This window comes from Pseudochaenichthys georgianus, chromosome 7 (genome assembly GCF_902827115.2).
Source record: "Pseudochaenichthys georgianus chromosome 7, fPseGeo1.2, whole genome shotgun sequence".
In the NCBI taxonomy this organism is placed as follows: Eukaryota; Metazoa; Chordata; class Actinopteri; order Perciformes; family Channichthyidae; genus Pseudochaenichthys; species Pseudochaenichthys georgianus.
The window spans coordinates 22,894,817-22,912,770 of NC_047509.1; the positions used below are offsets into that span (position 1 = coordinate 22,894,817).

At 40.6% G+C, this 17,954-nt stretch overlaps 2 protein-coding genes across 8 annotated transcripts in view; one reads left to right on the forward strand and one right to left on the reverse strand.

The window, feature by feature from the left end:
* noc2l (NOC2-like nucleolar associated transcriptional repressor) overlaps window positions 1-712 on the reverse strand; it is a 43,052-nt gene extending 42,340 nt beyond the window's left edge. Inside the window, exon 1 of the mRNA XM_034086463.1 lies at window positions 655-712. The gene's annotated coding sequence lies outside the window, so the exon portion shown is untranslated. The remainder of the gene's footprint in view (window positions 1-654) is intronic.
* On the forward strand, window positions 4-17,572 carry klhl17 (kelch-like family member 17). Of its 7 annotated transcripts, none has more exons than XM_034086466.1 (12): window positions 4-491; window positions 2,801-3,050; window positions 3,735-3,880; window positions 3,997-4,218; window positions 9,809-9,925; window positions 10,075-10,306; window positions 10,957-11,101; window positions 11,965-12,132; window positions 12,335-12,423; window positions 12,579-12,652; window positions 12,794-12,975; window positions 15,269-17,572. In XM_034086466.1, the coding sequence occupies exons 2-12, from the start codon at window positions 2,837-2,839 to the stop codon at window positions 15,495-15,497; spliced, it is 1,818 nt and encodes a 605-aa protein (XP_033942357.1). In that variant the 5' UTR covers window positions 4-491; window positions 2,801-2,836; the 3' UTR covers window positions 15,498-17,572. The 7 variants fall into 7 exon arrangements, with proteins under 7 accessions (XP_033942357.1, XP_033942362.1, XP_033942355.1 ...); XM_034086471.2 differs by having other exon boundaries at window positions 370-491; window positions 3,759-3,880; XM_034086464.2 differs by lacking the exon at window positions 4-491 and adding an exon at window positions 1,155-1,233.
* The last annotated feature ends 382 nt before the right edge of the window (window positions 17,573-17,954 follow it).

Below are 17,954 nucleotides of genomic sequence, written 5' to 3' on the forward strand. Positions count from 1 at the left end.
AATGAGACACTTGTTCGAATAATGCCTTAGTAAACCCCCACATGACTGCAGTATCGAAACATATTGAGAAACGTTTTCAAACGAATGACCAGGTAACTCTAAAGTAATTATTATAATGTTTATCATTATTTGCAATACAACATCATTACTTCACAAAAATACATTAGATATACACAGATTATTGCTAGTTTGAGGTGCTAATCGAACCTGAAATAATTAAAAAACAGTCGGCGGTCACGACAACCTCGATATTTCACTGTCAAAACTGCACAGTGCTGAGTGCACACAAGAACAAGCAGTGTTATGATGCTGCACGTGAATTTATATTAAATGAACAGCTGCATCCACGAGATAAAGTTTGCTGACGAATCGCAGATCAAGGATCTTGCTTTTTAGGTTATAATCGGTTGCGTTACACAGCCACAAAGCTGGGCAAGTTTAAAAACAGGAGGGTATCATTGCTGTCACATCGACACCGACGACGGCTGGTGGTGAGTCCTTCAGAGCTAACATTAGCTACCACTAACCAATAGCATTGGCTATACATATGCAACAAATTAAGCAGCCGTGACTTTTATTTTATTCAAACAGAAGAAAAACAAATTCAGTGTCAACAAATGTATCGCCTTGGAATTGTATGATAAACAGTCCAACCTTTTGGAAAATTGGGTTCGTGTCTTGTTGTACGCTGTTTGTTTGATTTGTTGACCGGGGTAACAGAGGCGGGAGTGGTTCAGGTTCTGACCAACCATGGAGCTTCTAAGTAAAACCCCGCCTTTCGTACTCGCCTAGATTCTTTTATCGAACGGACTTCCGCACTCTGACCAGACAAAAGGGGATGCTTAAGGTAGTATGTGTCACGTCAAATTATAAACAAACACCCATTGCAAATGTTTGAAATTTGGATTAAGAACAGATTCCTGTGTATTTCTAAAGTGCAACACCTGCCTCACTGCACCATATTTCAGCATAGTTTTTTTTCACCGCCGGCAGTTTCAACTCCACCTTAACAAACCGATGTCAGCTTTCATGCAGTTTTTTTGCATTGACGTCAACCGCATACAGCACGAAACAGAGGCTTTCTTCTTATTTCGTATGCCTGAGTCAGAATATGGACAGAAAGCCAGACACTGGTAACACTTTTAAACCAATCTGACTGCGACAGCTGATGATTTATCTCCCATCACTGTGAGGAAGATACTGCGTCCAAGGATAACCGCAACACAACCACCGGTAAAGGAATGACACATTCATTCTGCAGCAGCTGATAGCTGTTGTTATTCAAAATAGATGGAGTGGGTGTTGGGGTGAAACACCATTATGTCCAAAAAAGATTACAATGCAACATTTGTGTATCCATCAAGAGTGTGCATGTCTGTTAAGAAGCCAGAGTCTTTGTGTGGATGCTAGGCAAGGTTTATAAGCCAGAGCGAGGAGAGATTTTAAGAGACAAGCCTGGGATGGACAGGACAAGTGCTTCACTCTGTTAGTTTTAATTTTGACAATTATTATATTTTTACTTCTTCCTCAACCTGCTGTTTATTCATGTCTGTATGCCACATTGTCTCATTATTATTCCCTGAGGCATGGGAGCAGATTGTTCCCTCACAGAGGAACATGGTTGGTGTGTTTTTGTGGTCCATTGTGTTTTGGAAAATGGGACCCCGGAGCTAGTCGCCAGGCAGCTGTGGTGACATATGAGATGATTCTCTGTGGGCAGTGCAGAGTAGTTGAAAGAGTGCCTCTGAACAGATGACAACATAATTATGAAGCATTTATACTAAATTAATTGTGTATTTAGCCAGAGAGAGACCTGAACTCAACTTAAGAAGACTCAATTACATGTGTGTTGTGTTTTTAGCTTAAGTGTTTTATTAATTGGCCTCAAACTGATCAATATTCTTCATTTACGAGTCAGTGGTGGCTGCCTGTGTGTTCTCATAGACTTGTGTTATCATCAAATAACCTCCTCCGTATATATACACAAACATGAATAATGAATTTAAAATGAAAAGCATCACCAGAGGGCACTTAAGGATATTTTAACCATACATTATGTGGAGGCTCTCCATGAAAGAAGTTTGGAATAACTGGCTTATACTTTTCAAACCCATTAGCTTCTGCTCATATGCCCTTTTCTTCACACCTGTAATGTATCCAATTCAGTATGTTGGAGTCAATATTATTTTCCTGATGTGTGTTTAGGCCTGTGATGTACTAGTCTGGTTAACCTCCATCTAGTATTAGCATTAGTGCATCCTAAATAATATTCATCAGACTACAACTCCTACGATAACGCGTGACAAGGGTTATGCAACATTTTGAAGTGCGTTCTCCATCAGAGAGCCTGTTGGATAAGAGTACAAGGGAAAGGGCTAACTCAGGCTACATCCTCCTCTCCTGCCTGCAGCTGGGGTGAGGTTTGGGGGTTTCACAGCTAATTCTGGTGGAAATACACTTGATAACGGGAGTCATTGCAACTAAATAAACCACGACTGTCCAATAGATTAGAAGCATGCATTGATACAAACCAGTAGAGTATGAGTAATAATGACACCCGGTGTCAAATATTCAGGCCAGCCAACCTACTACACTTTGTAACTGTACTGAGATTTCTGTCATGGACGGTCACTATCACAGAAACAATAGGTACAATGATTGCTCAGGACCCCTGTCATAACACCTCCCAGCAGATCAAGTAAGCGTTGCAGGTTAACATTTTCTGATGACAAAATACATTTTTATAAGTTAATGACATTGGTATAAACTGGTATGAAAATGTTTTTTCTGTTAATTCCAGCTGCGGCCAAGGCAAGAGCCAGCAACGTCCAGCACCATGATGGAGGGGGGGATGCAGCTGCTCAACCGCGATGGCCACAGCATCTCACACAACTCTAAGCGCCACTACCACGACTCCTTCGTGTCCATGAACCGGATGCGACAACGTGGCCTGCTGTGTGACATTGTGCTGCATGTCTCTAACAAAGAAATCAAGGCGCACAAAGTGGTGCTGGCATCCTGCAGCCCCTACTTCCACGCTATGTTTACCAGTAAGTTCAGTCTGTCTCTGCTTAGTTTTGTGCTTTTATCCCTGAAACCCATGCCAGCATGGCATGTTTCATGCCTCAGACACATTAAGCTTGTTGCATCATTTGGCTATGTTGCTCAGAGTTTGATAGCCCAACAATGTGTGCAGTGCAGTAAAGGTCACCTCATCCTTTTAGCATCAAGGCTTCCTTCCCCCTTTTCCTGTCTGGGGCACAGGTGGTCAGTTGAGGTGTGTGTGAGTTTTACATTTCCTCTCATTACTAGAGTCGTGTGAGGGTACAATGGGTCTCCAGATATTCACTTGTCTGGCTTTCAGACTCAACTGCTAGGATACTTCTTGTCGGACCCAGTCACTTAGACCATTTGAACAGAATCTGCACATCTTTCACGATCATCAAAACAGCTTCTCTGTAGATATGTGCTTGTAATATCTGCTAATGTATAAGTGATGAAACATTTGCTGGTCGATAAGTGCTGAAAAATGAATTTGAAATGTATCAAAGTCGAATATTGAATCATACAATATATATATAGTATATATATACTATATATATATATATATATATATATATATATATGAATGGCAACATTTGTTAAATGTGAAATATTTTTCTAAATTCTGTATAAATCAGGGACTGTCATGTGTCAGCATGATTAAACAGTGTTTTTTTACTCACATGTAACAGCTCTCATTCTGTGCGTTCGTGCAGACGAGATGTCGGAGAGTCGGCAGACCCATGTGACCCTCCATGACATCGACTGTCAGGCTTTGGAGCAGCTGGTCCAGTACGCCTACACAGCAGAAATTGTGGTTGGGGAAGGAAACGTGCAGGTAAGGTAGAAGATTTTAGATCTATTGACAAGAATGTGGAAAAATACTTTTAATTTGATCTCATTTATCAAAGCGCAAACATACTCAGTGTGTTTCCACCTGTAATTGCACTCTAGACGCTGCTCCCAGCAGCAAGCCTGCTGCAGCTCAACGGGGTGCGGGACGCCTGCTGTAAGTTCCTCCTCAGCCAGCTGGACCCCTCCAACTGCCTGGGCATCCGAGGCTTCGCTGACACGCACTCCTGCAGCGACCTGCTCAAGTCCGCACACAAGTATGTCCTGCAGCACTTTGTGGAGGTTTCCAAGACAGAGGAGTTCATGCTGCTGCCGCTGAAACAGGTAAGAGTGATGTAAGGTCGATGCTGGTGCTTTTAAAGGGTTTAATGGTGCTATATTCATCATCTGAGACAGTTGTTGTTAAATCTGCGTTCTGGTAACTGTTATTGTCAACTGCTAACCATGAGATTGAGCAGCCTTGTTATATACAGTCGTCATGGGGAACATGGGTATGAAAGTAGAATATTTTTTTCAATTTAAAAGCCACTAGACAACAATATTTCCTGACCAGACCTGGCTCAGCTTACTATGAGACATTTGTTGGGATTCATATTACTTTAAAGGTAAGGTCATTCAGAGCATGAATATAGCAGCACACAACTATTTGCTATGTAAAGATATAGTAGAGTAATCCTGAGCAGAGAATGAAGTCACGAATGAAAGTCACAAATGAAGTCTCTGTGTTTTGTTTTAGGGGTGTTGAAAATAATCGTTTCTACGATGCATTGCGATGCGGACGTGGACGATTCGGTCTCGATGCAGTGACGGAAGATAATCGGTTATAGAGTAGTCACGTTGCTTCCTGATTTTCCGGCCGCGGCTTTACTATAACGTTTTTTCTGTCACTTTAATATCAAATCGGTCGGTGACGCAGAGATCAGGGAACAGACGTGAGAGCGGCACAGCAACACCGAACACGGAGCAGTCTGCTTTATCCACCAACACAAGAACACCAGTCCAGAACCAACAGCAGAAGGACCCGCTCTGAATCACTCCGTGTCGCTGCGGCTCAGAGACCAGGGGCGGATCTAGACAAATATTCATGGGGGGGCAAGAGGGTGGCAGGAGATTTTGAGGGGTGGCATCCCCTGACAGAAGTATATGCTGATTTAAATCGCAATCATATCAATCAATTAGGGGTGTAACGGTACACGTACCCGTACTGAAATTATTCGGTACGGGCCCTTCGGTTCGGTACACGTGTGTACCGAACGAATATAGCGTTAAACGTAAAAAATTGAGAACATGAACAACGTTCTGGAAGTAATCTCAGGTATATATCATAGAGCGACCAAGTCATTTCATTGGACGAGAGGCATACTATGAGAGCTGGTCACAGGGATGCGTTCAAATGTAGTCAGTAATTTGAGGAAATGGCGAATGCAGATAAAGTTGAGCTGAAAATCCTCCAGCATCATTGAAGTCTCCGGTTTGGGAACATTTTGGTTTCGCAGTTACGTACAAGGATGACGGACAAAGACAGGTGGACCGAACCAAAGCTGTTTGTTGGCATTGTTCAACTAACATTGGTTACGCGGCTGGCAATACATCACACTCATTTGAAAAGGCATCACCCGAATGTGAATATCACCGGTACCAAAAGAAAAAAGACTGAAGTGCAAACCCAACTCCCTGCTAGCATGTAAGCCTCCACCACTCGCAGAAAGTGCAGACCGAGCCAAAGCTATTACAAACGCCAAATATCCTTATGTTGCCATGTTAGCAAAGCACTACCTGGCTGTATCTGCTGCCACTGTCCCTAGAGAGGGTGTTCTCCACAGCAGGAGACATTGTTAGTGCCAGCAGATCTGCCATTTCAGCAAGCAATGTGGACAAGTTCATCTTTCTTTAAACAACATGAAAATACAATGACAAGCAAGTCCTAATGTCAAACTGGCTGCTTAGGTAGTACAGTTCAAATACAGATTATTTCAGTTCATCGAAATGCTGCACCTTAATGTTTATTTTATTACATTTTGTATTTATTTGAATACATTAGTCACAGTTTAATAATAATTTAAAAAAAATATGTAATGTTTTGTGATAATTTTTTCTGCTGTACCGAAAACGTACTGAACCGAACCGTGACCTAAAAACGAGGTACGTACCGAACCGAAATGTTTGTGAACCGTTACACCCCTACAATCAATGTTAACTTGGAAAGCCACAATATTAATATTTTAACTCAATCACATAGGTGATATTATTGTGGCACATCAGTAAAGCCTTACATATAAGGTGGCAGACGTAATTTAATGAATTTTAACTGAACAATAACTGAATGAGTTTGTCTCACTCTTAGACCAGCAGGGGTACCAAATCTATGCAGACTGCTGCAATAAGTACATTAATTAACTGTCTCATCGATGTTTGTCTGAATGAATATGATACTATTAACAATCATATTATTCCTATCAGCTGTCAATCACTGTTAATAAATAATAATAATAATAATAGATTTAATTTGTTAGTGTTTTTACAGGTGCTCAAAGACGCTTTACAGATATAGTGAAGAACTGTTATGATTCACATATTCATTTATTATTGAATAAACTATATTTTTTGGAGGAGTTAATGATGAATGTTCATCAAGATGCTTGCTCACCCTCCTTCAAATTTGAAAAACAAGTAATGATATCATTATTGATATACAGTTACAACCTTGACTTTACATCAGAAAGAACAAACATTAAAGAAGTGACTAACTGCATCAGTTAGGGTTAAAAAACGTGTATTCAGCTAAAACATAAACATCGCTGCAGTTATGATCTAGTGGAAGGTCCTTACCTACTGGCCTAGTTAAATCAAAGTGGTTACTTTCTGTTGGCTGGGCAGTGTAGTTTTACACACCGTCTTATTTTACTTTTTCAGGACTTAAAACAGTTTTTTGGGGGCAGACCCCCTCAAAGAAAAAAATATATACACGCATACAAGGTCATCATCTTAACAGTTTGTTATTCTCATTGAGTCATCCGTGAGCAGAGCATCAAGTTGGCATGTCTATTACAGCTGAATGCGGCGATTACTATTTTGTTCAGCAAAACGCCTCACAAACGTATTAAGATCAACAGCTGTAGTGCGTTTTGATTCAATGCTGAGTACAGCCAAACTTGACATTCTCTTCTCTGTCATTGTAGACCGCAACTACCTCATTCCTTCAGTGCTTGGGTCCGAAAGGCTTCTCGTTTTGCGCCGTCCCCCCGTTCAAGTGAATTCGCCACCAATCATATTTCCACTCTCGCGCCAGGACCGGGGGAGGGGTTACATGACGTGCATCTTGTGCTGCATTCACTTGCACTCGGACATTAGAGACCTTCTCTCATAAAAGTCCGATGAGCCACAACTTTTCTTTCAAAACAAAGATGCCAACTGGGGTGGCAGCTGGGGTGGCAAGGCTATTGTTTAGGGTGGCAGTTGCCACCCCATGCCACCCCGGTAGATCCGCCCCTGTCAGAGACACAGACAGGGATTTATGTTTTTCAAAAATAATCGCGTTACAATCATGTCAGGTTTTTGGTGGATTTAATTAAGTCTTGGATTGCAAAGTATGAATGTCCTCTAGCAATTTTCAGACGATATATACGTGTGTAAAGTTTGTGAAGGCAGGAGGAAAAAAGCTTCCGCGATCACCGTCTCCTCTCCGTTCCTCCAAGCCCCGCCCCCTCCCTGAAAATAATGAGTGACATGCTGATAGTGACCCGATAGAAACTTTATTATTCACTTAATCACTGAGATATAATGAAGCTAATTTAATCTCATACATTCATGGGATTTATGTAACAGTAAGACAGAGAATGTAAGTGTGCACCCACATGCAGTATTTTTGTTTGTATATGCTGTTGTAAATACTCCTGTTGTCTGCTGTGTTCAGACTCAAGTCCTGTGTGTGATGCCACATTCAGGACATTCAGTGTCCTTTCTTAACAGAAGACCGTGGCTAGAAGCTGCAGCTAGACTGCAGAAGCATTAGCTTTTTGTTTTTGAGGATGGAACAACTTCACACACAGATATAGGGAGGTTAGACCTATACAATTCATTTATTTTGGTTTATAAATTAATGTCAAGACATTTATGTTATTGATTTCTGAAGCACTTTATAAATAATAAAAAGAGAGTTCATATGTATTTACTGCATGTATGCATTGATGAAAAATAAGCCATGTGCAGTAATATAGAAAATTGAGGATGCAACGCATTGGTATGAATCGTGATGCATCGGGATGCACCGGGATATCGAACCGAATCGAATCGTTGACAGGATAATCGTAATCGAATCGTGAGACCAGTGAAGATGCACAGCCCTAATGTGCATGCGTGAATATTTGATCCTGTATTGCTACTTATATTTTTCGTTAGCCTCACAATATGAGACTGCATTTAAAAAACCAGAAGGTGATACTTTTGCTGCAGTCAGGTGTGAGTTCAATGTGTTTGTGTTAATCTCTCAATAAGGAAGAGAACTGCATCGTCTCTCATATGATATGGTGTTTGTTTCAAACAAATACCTTGCCAGACTGGAAGTATTCAACACCCACCACTATCATTTTGCCATTATCTTGTTGCCTCTCCGAGGAACAATCCCCACTGCACTGAAGAGCTTGTGCTCTATGATAGTAAATCACACTCTGTCTGCATTTGGCCTTCAAAGCCCTGAATACAATCCGAGTGTGCAGTGTCCATTTAAACACTCAAAGTTAAGCTGCACAAAAACAGATACAAATGTATTTTGTCTGTTTCTGTTCTTCTGCTCTCTATGTCCTTTAGCTCACTGTCCCCGGCTCTTCTGTATCCGTCATAATTCTGCGTCAGATTTAGATTCATGTACTGGCTGCTCCAAACAACCAATGGAGCTGTTAAATATCCCCCATATTTATTTTGGTGTTAGGTGGAGGAAGTGACAAGACATGGCAGGGTTATCTGCTTTGGTTTTGTTTCACTGATGTAGCATCACATGGAGGATAATTTAAAGACAACACATCCTAATTACTGTGTGTGATGTGTATAAAGACATAACAAACACCTTTATTCAGCCCAAACTGCTTTTTCATTCATACAGTCCTGATGCCAGACTACAAAAACAGTTGTTACACTCGTAATCCCAATCTCCTCCACACGCGTGCACACACACACACAAATGTTTGTTTGCGTATATGTGATCCAGTGTTTACATATGCAGAGGTAAGGCAAGAGACTGCAGGGCGGGGCAGTAGCAGCAGTGGCAGCAGTAGCAGCAGTAGCAGCAGTATTTCTCTGTGTGACTTGGGATTAGTGCGGGCTGTTCCTGGGAGGCTGCTAGCTGTTGCCCTGATCTGCCCTGGACAGGCAGGACAGCTGCAGCAGCTGGCCGCTCTGGCCCCACCCACCCAGCCAGCTTTGGGTTGATCTGGGAACAGTGCCAGCCAGCCACTCAGACTGCAGCACTCGCTGTTCCACACAAACATAAGTAGTGGGAATTTATACTGTATACACTCAATGCTATATTTCCTAAATATATCACAGCACCACTACACGCATACTGACCTAAATATGACACATAAGCATTCACGTGTGAATGTTAAAATTGGAACCGGAAATTATTGTGTGCCCGCTTTATTTTAAATGTGATGATCCTATTTGATTAGCAGAAACAGACCGCTTCCCATCCCTCTCAAATATCAGTCTGAATAAAGTAAAACAAATTAAGGAAGCGAGGCTGACAAAGTAATTACAACACACAGGAAATAATGCAGTTTTTTTTGCCAGATTAATTTACTTCCTGCTTTTTTGATGCTAAAAGTTGAATTAAAGGGACCATGCTTTTCAGGTTAAAAGTTGCTCTTTTTAATGATTACATTATATGTCTCTGTCCATCTGCTTTGTCTTGTCCATCCAGGTCCTGGATTTGATCTCCAGTGATAATCTCAATGTGCCATCAGAAGAGGAAGTGTACCGGGCTGTGTTGAGCTGGGTGAAACATGATGTAGATGGACGTAGGCAGCATGTACCTTGGGTAAGACTTCCTTACTTATCTTATTTCTGAACATCTAATGATTTTCATGACTTAATGATTTTAGCTTGACTAAACTCTGTCTAAAATAAGTCCTCTACAAAATGTCCTCCTTAGCCTAATTCAACCCGACAATCTCTCTCTTCTGTTAGCTGATGAAGTGTGTGCGGCTGCCACTGCTGAGGCGCGACTTTCTGATGAGCAACGTGGACACAGAGCTGTTGGTGCGTCACCACTCTGAGTGCAAGGACCTTCTGATCGAGGCTCTAAAGTACCACCTGATGCCCGAGCAGAGAGGGGTCCTCGGCAACAGCCGGACGCGCCCACGACGCTGTGAGGGCGCCAGCCCTGTGCTCTTCGCCGTTGGTCAGTGTGCCCCTGAAGGTACCCACTAGGGTACACTTTGACCACACTTTAATTAACTTTAGCTTCTGACGTCACTGCAAGCATCCATATTTTTACAGCTGGGAGATACAAATGTAAAATATAACAGGTAAAATATTTTCAAGGTCTAAGTGGGTGCCTTGCAGTAAAGTGAAAAACCTTATTTTTTTATTTTTATTTTTTATTTATCCAGGAATGTCCCATTGAGATACAAGATCTCTTCTTCCAGGGAGTCCTGACTTATATGACGGTTATGGCTAAAAGATATGAGCAATGAATGCCACTTAATATTGCTTACTTTTATTAAGAGATCATATATTTTTCTTTTTGTATTGGGCACTGAGCCTAGCAGTGAACCCAAATTTCAGCCAAAATCATCTCAAATCCCGGCATCTTGAAAAACCTTTCTCTGAAATGAATCAGAATCAGAATACCTTTATTAGTCCCACAGAGGGGAAATGTACGTTGTTACAGCAGAAAAAGAGCCAAAGACAGCTTAATGTTACGTAGAAGCATGCATAAAAAAGTAGAAGTAGTAAAATGTTCCTTTACTATCGGTTATCTGTTCCTTTTTTAGATTTTCATATTTACTTTACTGCTGGACGTCAAAGCATTATTATTCACCATGTTGTTTTTCTTTGTGTGTGCAGGTGGTGGCAGCCTGTTTGCCATTCATGGAGACTGCGAGGCGTATGACACCAGGACTGATCGCTGGCACATGGTGGCGTCCATGTCCACTCGGCGTGCACGGGTGGGAGTGGCAGCCATTGGGAATAGACTTTACGCTGTTGGAGGGTAAGTGGTGAGATTTATGGTGTTGGCCTTTGAACCAAAACAAATTAAACCACCATCTCATCTCCAACTCAAATACTACATTGTATGATAAGAACTAAATCTGCCTTTTACAAAGAGGAAGCTTGAACACGTGTATGATACACGTAAAATAATCTTGAGATGATTATGCAAAACAGCTTTTTCCTTGTGCTCCTGATCAAAGTGCTTGTTCTGTTTTTGGCTTTCATCAAAACTAAAAGTATTTTTAACTTGACTCTTTTCTCATTGGCCTTTTTTATGTTCTTTCAGAGATAATTAAAAAAATTGAAATCTGTATTTTTCAAACATGCCCTTATTTTCCTATGTTACAAAGTGACCATTAGGGAAATATTTTTGTAATTGGCCCAGTATTGAGAAAGAAAGCTGCAGACAGAGGCACACAACAGGCTCCAATGCAATGTGTTTTTCTCACTGACAAGCTCAGATTGTTATTATTTGCACCAGGATGGAAGGGAAAGGACCCTCCAGAGAAATAAACAGTTTTCTTTACCTTTCGCTTGGTCATCTCTTTGTTAATGTGCCATTTCACTTACCAAAATATAATGGTTAAAACCTAATTTTGTATCAAGCAATAGGTAAAGAAAAATGTTTTGTGTCTCTGTAGTACTGTCCTTTCCATAAAGTTGTCAGAAGCTTATATTTAAAATCTTACAGTGGCAAAAACAAACCATTTTAAGTATAACTATCCTGATCGATTACATCACAACCTTTTTTTCGTGGCTGCAGCGTTGAAAAAATAAACAAGGTATTCTTTGAGGCAAAATGCTTCCACGTCAGTCATCGAAAAGCCTTTTTTAAATGCATTTATATCTACATCCCCTCAGGTATGATGGCACCTCAGACCTCGCTACTGTAGAGTCCTACGACCCCATCACTAACTCCTGGCAACCTGAAGTTTCCATGGGAACAAGGCGGAGCTGTTTGGGTGTAGCGGTCCTGCATGGCCTGCTGTACGCTGCTGGAGGTTATGATGGAGCTTCCTGCCTTAATAGGTACACACAAACTAACATTTTGGCAATGAATGCTGAACATCTTGATACTTTAAAGCTAGATTTGCTACATTGTTGATTCCTGTTACATCTTTTTGGTTTGACTTGATCCTGTTTTGCCAGGTCATAAAGTCCTTTATCTAAATAGGGCGGTCTTTCAGTGTCATTATATCAAATAAAAGTTAGTATTTTTCTCCTCTTTTAGTGCAGAGCGTTACGACCCTCTGACCAGTACCTGGACATCCATTGCTGCAATGAGCACCCGTAGGAGATATGTCCGAGTAGCAACTCTGGGTAGGAAGGAACCTTCTTGAAAACATAATATGATGAACTGTATGTTTATGTTTCACTGTCTGCATTTCTATGTCTGAAATCAAGAGGGAGTTACAACTTTGTTATTTAACTGCCAATATTTACATTTTGAATGTTTACTCCCCTTCCCCCTGCAGATAGCAGCTTGTTTGCAGTGGGAGGTTACGACAGCTCCTCACATCTCGCAACGGTGGAAAAATATGACCCCCAGGTGTGTTGTTGCATGCTGTTAAATGTATCATCAAAAAAGCTTGTTTGTTGCCAGCACTAACTGAATGCAGAGAAGAAAAGTGCTCAACAGTTGTATCCATAAACATGTGACTAATGCTCAGTCTCTTGATATAATGAACAGAGCAACACATGGACAGCCATTGCCAACATGCTGAGTCGGCGCAGCAGTGCCGGGGTGGCCGTGCTGGACGGCATGCTGTATGTCGCAGGAGGCAACGACGGCACCAGCTGCCTGAACTCTGTGGAGCGGTTCAACCCCAAGGCCAACACCTGGGAGGGAGTGGCCCCCATGAACATACGCAGGTCAGCCTGCACCCACAACTCATATTGGTACAAACAGATTAATCAAGCCCAGGTCCAGTGGCCAGATGTAAATGGATGTATTTAAAACACAGCTCCAACAACCATAAATGATGTGGCAGATACAACATGTGTTGCTGTCACAACTCACTTTTAACATGAAAGAGTGAAACTGCATAATAAGCTCTGCAGAGATAAATGTCTGACTGGGAAGACCTCCTTTTAAGTTGTGAAAGATGAGAGCCACCAGAGCAAGTAATGAAGCAACTTGCATCCTAATGTACTCCTTACTATAATATCACAAATATAGAGATCCTTTCAATAAGTTGAAATACTTAAGAAAAAGAGATAGCCACTTTCATTGGAGAGACGATGAAATATGAAACAGGTCCTGGGAGGAATCCAGGGAATGTATTTAGTGAGACACATCTTTGCCAACTTAGCCATCAGGACGACCCGGTTCTACTATTTAATTCAATTAAGTAATTAATTGGCAGAGACAACATTGCCAAAGTGTCAAGTCATTATGGGATTAAAAAGAAAGATGTATTATTTATTAAATCAAGAATATAACAGAAATGGCACTGGTTCAAATCACAGTTACTAACTGCTGTAATGCATTGCACTCAAGATTTTTGTTTAGGCCTGCCCAGCTTTATCGTCTCTTTTTAGGCTTCTTAACAACCATGTGACATCCTTATGAGGGAGGGGGGACTGTGATAACTCCAGTTTTGCCTACAGCTGAATAAAAGACAACATCTATTTTACAAAGGCTAAAGAATAAAATGGTCTGTGTAGAGCAGGGGTGCCCAAACTACGGCCTACGGCCCGGGGGCCAACTGTGGCCTGTGGTCCACTTTTAATTGTCCCGAAGCAAATATTATATAGCAAAAAAATATTATGGAATATAGCCGACACCTGAAACTTGTGTTTGTTTTATATTGTACTTCTCAAATGCATATGTAAACATATTTAACAGAGTATTGATGTGTTAATAAGCACAATTTTCTAATAAATTCAGTCAATTCTGCAGGTCTCCCTTGAAAAAGAGATCATTGATCTCAATGGGATTTTACCTGGATAAATAAAGGTTTTGAATTTAATTAAAATTGAAAACATTTTCTTACAAATCTTAGTTAATAAGAAAAAAGGTTCCCCTGCTGCGGTTATTTAGTTCTGTTAAAAATCTTTACTCTTCATGGCGTAGGATTTGGGGCATTTGGATGTCTTCCTTAATTCTAAAACCCTCTTACGGCATAAACATCAAATGACCTATTTTCCAACAGTCAGCTCTTCACTATTTCTTAGAAAATAACATTTGTGCGTGTGATTAAAGCAGGCAAGCATGCACCCACTCACAGCATTGTATTGATACGAGAGAAACGGCATCAGGGAGGGAGATTTAGAGATGTTGAAGTCTTGGATTTGAGGACGCATCAGCAGATTTAATTGTTATCTAGGCCTTTAGACACAGACATAGAACCACACACACACACACACACACACACACACACACACACACACACACACACACACACACACACACACACACATACACACACACACACACACACACACACACACTCTGAGACCCACGTCAGTATGCTGTAGGAACAGGGAAACCTGACATCAGTTGACTATGCGGCTCCATGAATAACCCATGTGTTAATCAGCTGTGTGGCTTTCAGTTCTTTTCTTATCCAGTTGCCAGGAGGCTCCATTTCACAGTTAAAAACATCAAGCTGTATTGCCCATTAATCTATCACTGTTTTAAACCATTTTACCTATGTGCCAATGTGAAAATAGTGTAGAGTAATTGTAATGAGTACAGAAAAAGAGTTTTGTCTCTTAAACGACCCACTTTCCCATTGGTCCACTGATACAATACATTTTTAACTGAAGTATTATTCCTGGTGTCCTCCAACAGTGTGGCACAGAAAGAACCCTTCCTTGTGATAATGATGAGTTACTGCCATAATAATAGAGCTTTGTATTTTTAACGTTGTTGTATTCTTATCTGCACATCACATAGTCTTGTAATTTTTCACTTTTTCTATGCAATTAGTGATAATGTTTATGCAGTAAAGTAGGCTCTTATGTGAATGTGATGCAAAGCCCAGACTGCATCAACCTTAAAGGGGCTGCCTTAGTAGTTCACTAGATTAAACAGAATACATGCTATTATTTATTCCTGATAAAAGCTTAAGAAAGAAATACTAATGTGGTGTAAGAAAAATATGCCTCTACAATACATGTGGAATTGATTGTACTGAATTAGTCTTTTATCTATTATCAGGAGCACCCATGACCTGGTGGCTATGGATGGCTGGTTGTACGCGGTGGGAGGTAACGATGGCAGCTCCAGTCTCAACTCCATCGAGAAGTACAACCCACGCAGCAACAAATGGGTTGCGGCCTCCTGCATGTTCACACGGCGCAGCAGCGTTGGCGTGGCTGTGCTGGAGCTGCTAAACTTCCCCCCTCCTTCTTCACCGACCCTCTCGGTTTCCTCCACAAGCCTTTGACACGGGGTCACCGCTTGGCTGCCCTCAGCCTCTGCTGCTACAGCCCAGACTGGCTCTGGGAAGAGACGCAACATCTCTGTTTAAGATGGGGAGGAGGTGAGAAGTGGACAGGTAACTGGATGGATGGAGGCTCCTGGCTTTTTTAATGTACAGTTTCCTCCAGAATTAGTGGCACATGATGAAACTTTAATTGAAAAAAAAAAAAAACTGTGTTTATGTGCCCAGTATTCTCAAATAACATTTCTTCTTCTAAGTTCTACACATAACTATTAATTTTTCATAAAAATGTAAGATTCACCAAGATTTGAATATCATCGTCAAACCAATTTTACTGCTCTTTGCCATTAATTCTGAACTGCACTGTATTTAGTCTGGATGCCATAAACTCCAGTGTACAGCTCCACCGTACAGATACCAGTTCCTGCTCTCTTTAAGATGTTCCTGGATGTGTTACATTGACCGATCTTTCCTCAAGCTCCACTTTATTTCCCACCACTCTAGTGTTTGACACACTCATTGTGAAACGTGGCGGGCACCTAATTGTGTGTGATGTAAATGTTTTTTGGTTTGTTGTCCTTTGCAATATTTTTCTTTTGAACAGGATTTTTGCAATAATGTACAAAAAAGAGAAAGTGAATGATTTTACTTTTGGAATGTAGCTGTTGACTCGGTATACCATGCATGTTTACATATCGGCATCAACTCCCAACAGGAGAATAAAATGTTGTAGTGCTCCTATGCCACACTAGGTGGCAGAAACAGGCAATGTGATAAACCCCTCCTACACTGCAAGAAAGCATGCTCACAGACAACAGAGAAGTTAGGCCCTCAGAACTATGAGTTTAAACCCTTTTTTTATAAACAGAGAATAATTATATAGAAATATGTGTATTTATAAAAATGTATACATTCTAATATATTCTGATTTAAAGATGCTTGAAGAAGGAAACAGATAAGACCTATGCCTATTTAAGAGTGTTTTAATATATTTATTTAGGTGTGTGAAGTGCATATCTTTAACAGAGAAGACAAAGAGAATGTCCAAGTATGAGTGAGGTTGGAGTTTATCCTTATTAAGGGGAATGATTGTTGCAATTTGAAATGAAGCATTTGATTTACATTTCTTCATGTTTCTTCGCTGCCACAAGCATGATTGCACATGAAACTGTACCTTATGTCTGCTACATTTGTGCAAAAATAATTTAGATGCTTGCGGAACTACAGACTAGTTCATGAAATTACTTTACATTGTCTTTATTCCTACTTATTTATTTATTTATTTTGAAAGTGGACATGAAGGTGGATTTAATCCTTGGACCCATGACAGTTCAACTTGACATTGAAGCAGTTACTAGTTTACCTACTGTATACCAACACTTGACACTAATGAGTAATGCTGTTGACACTTGGTGCTGTCATATTTCATTCCATACATAATCAAGAGTGGTGTCTTGTTATATTACCTCATTGTTGAAATTGATCCAACTCTATTTAGAAACAACAGTACAATTAACAACAAATATACTGGCTATAGAAAATGTGGTGGGTGACTTGGGAATGTCGCACTGAACTTGCATTGTCTAAAATAAATTGAGACATGCCTGAGTTCAGTTCAGTTCGTGTGTAGCGCAGAGATACTATTCCAAACTTCTGAGAAGTTGCCTTTTTTTTAAGGATTTTGTCGATCCGGTTCCGTTAATCTATAACTATCCTTACTTTTCATTTGTTTGAGTGGACACATTAGAATAGGGGCTGATGGTCTTACAAACATGCTGATATTTTGTAAAAGTCGCTGTGGATCAGGGCAAGACTTTGAGTAGAAAGGCAGAGAAAACCACATAAGACTTTTGCCTCCATTCTGCTGATTGAACTGTAAATACAAAAGTTGCTCATCTTAAATCCGTTTGTGCAATTCCAATGTGACTGTAGCTTTTTTGTGTTCAATGTGGTGATACTTGTTTATTTATGGTATGTTTGTAATTTATGAGGAACTTTAAAATATTGCATTTTGCACTGTTGCGAAATGGAGCAATACACTGTAAAAAAAAATGAAATAAAGACGTTTTCTGATGTGATGACTGGCTTGACAAGTTTGAACACATGTACACACTGGGTGGGAAAAAAGGTTAAACCTTTCTTGCTGCAGATCCCTGCATCTGCAAAAATGTCTCGCTGAATGTCGTTCAGGATTTGAGAAGCTGCTAAATTACCAAATAATATATAATATACAAACAAACACACTTAATGTAGTGTTGCTAGGACTGTTTGTTGCTAGGTTCACTATATACTGTGGTTTGGTACCGTCACAACATTCTCCTCTTTCACATTGATCTAAGTCAGGGATGGGCAACTTTGATGGTGGTGGGGGCCACCAGGGGGCCGCAGATTCACTTGGAACACACACACACATAAATTCCATGTGTTGTATGTAATTATTAACATATATACTAAGTCTGA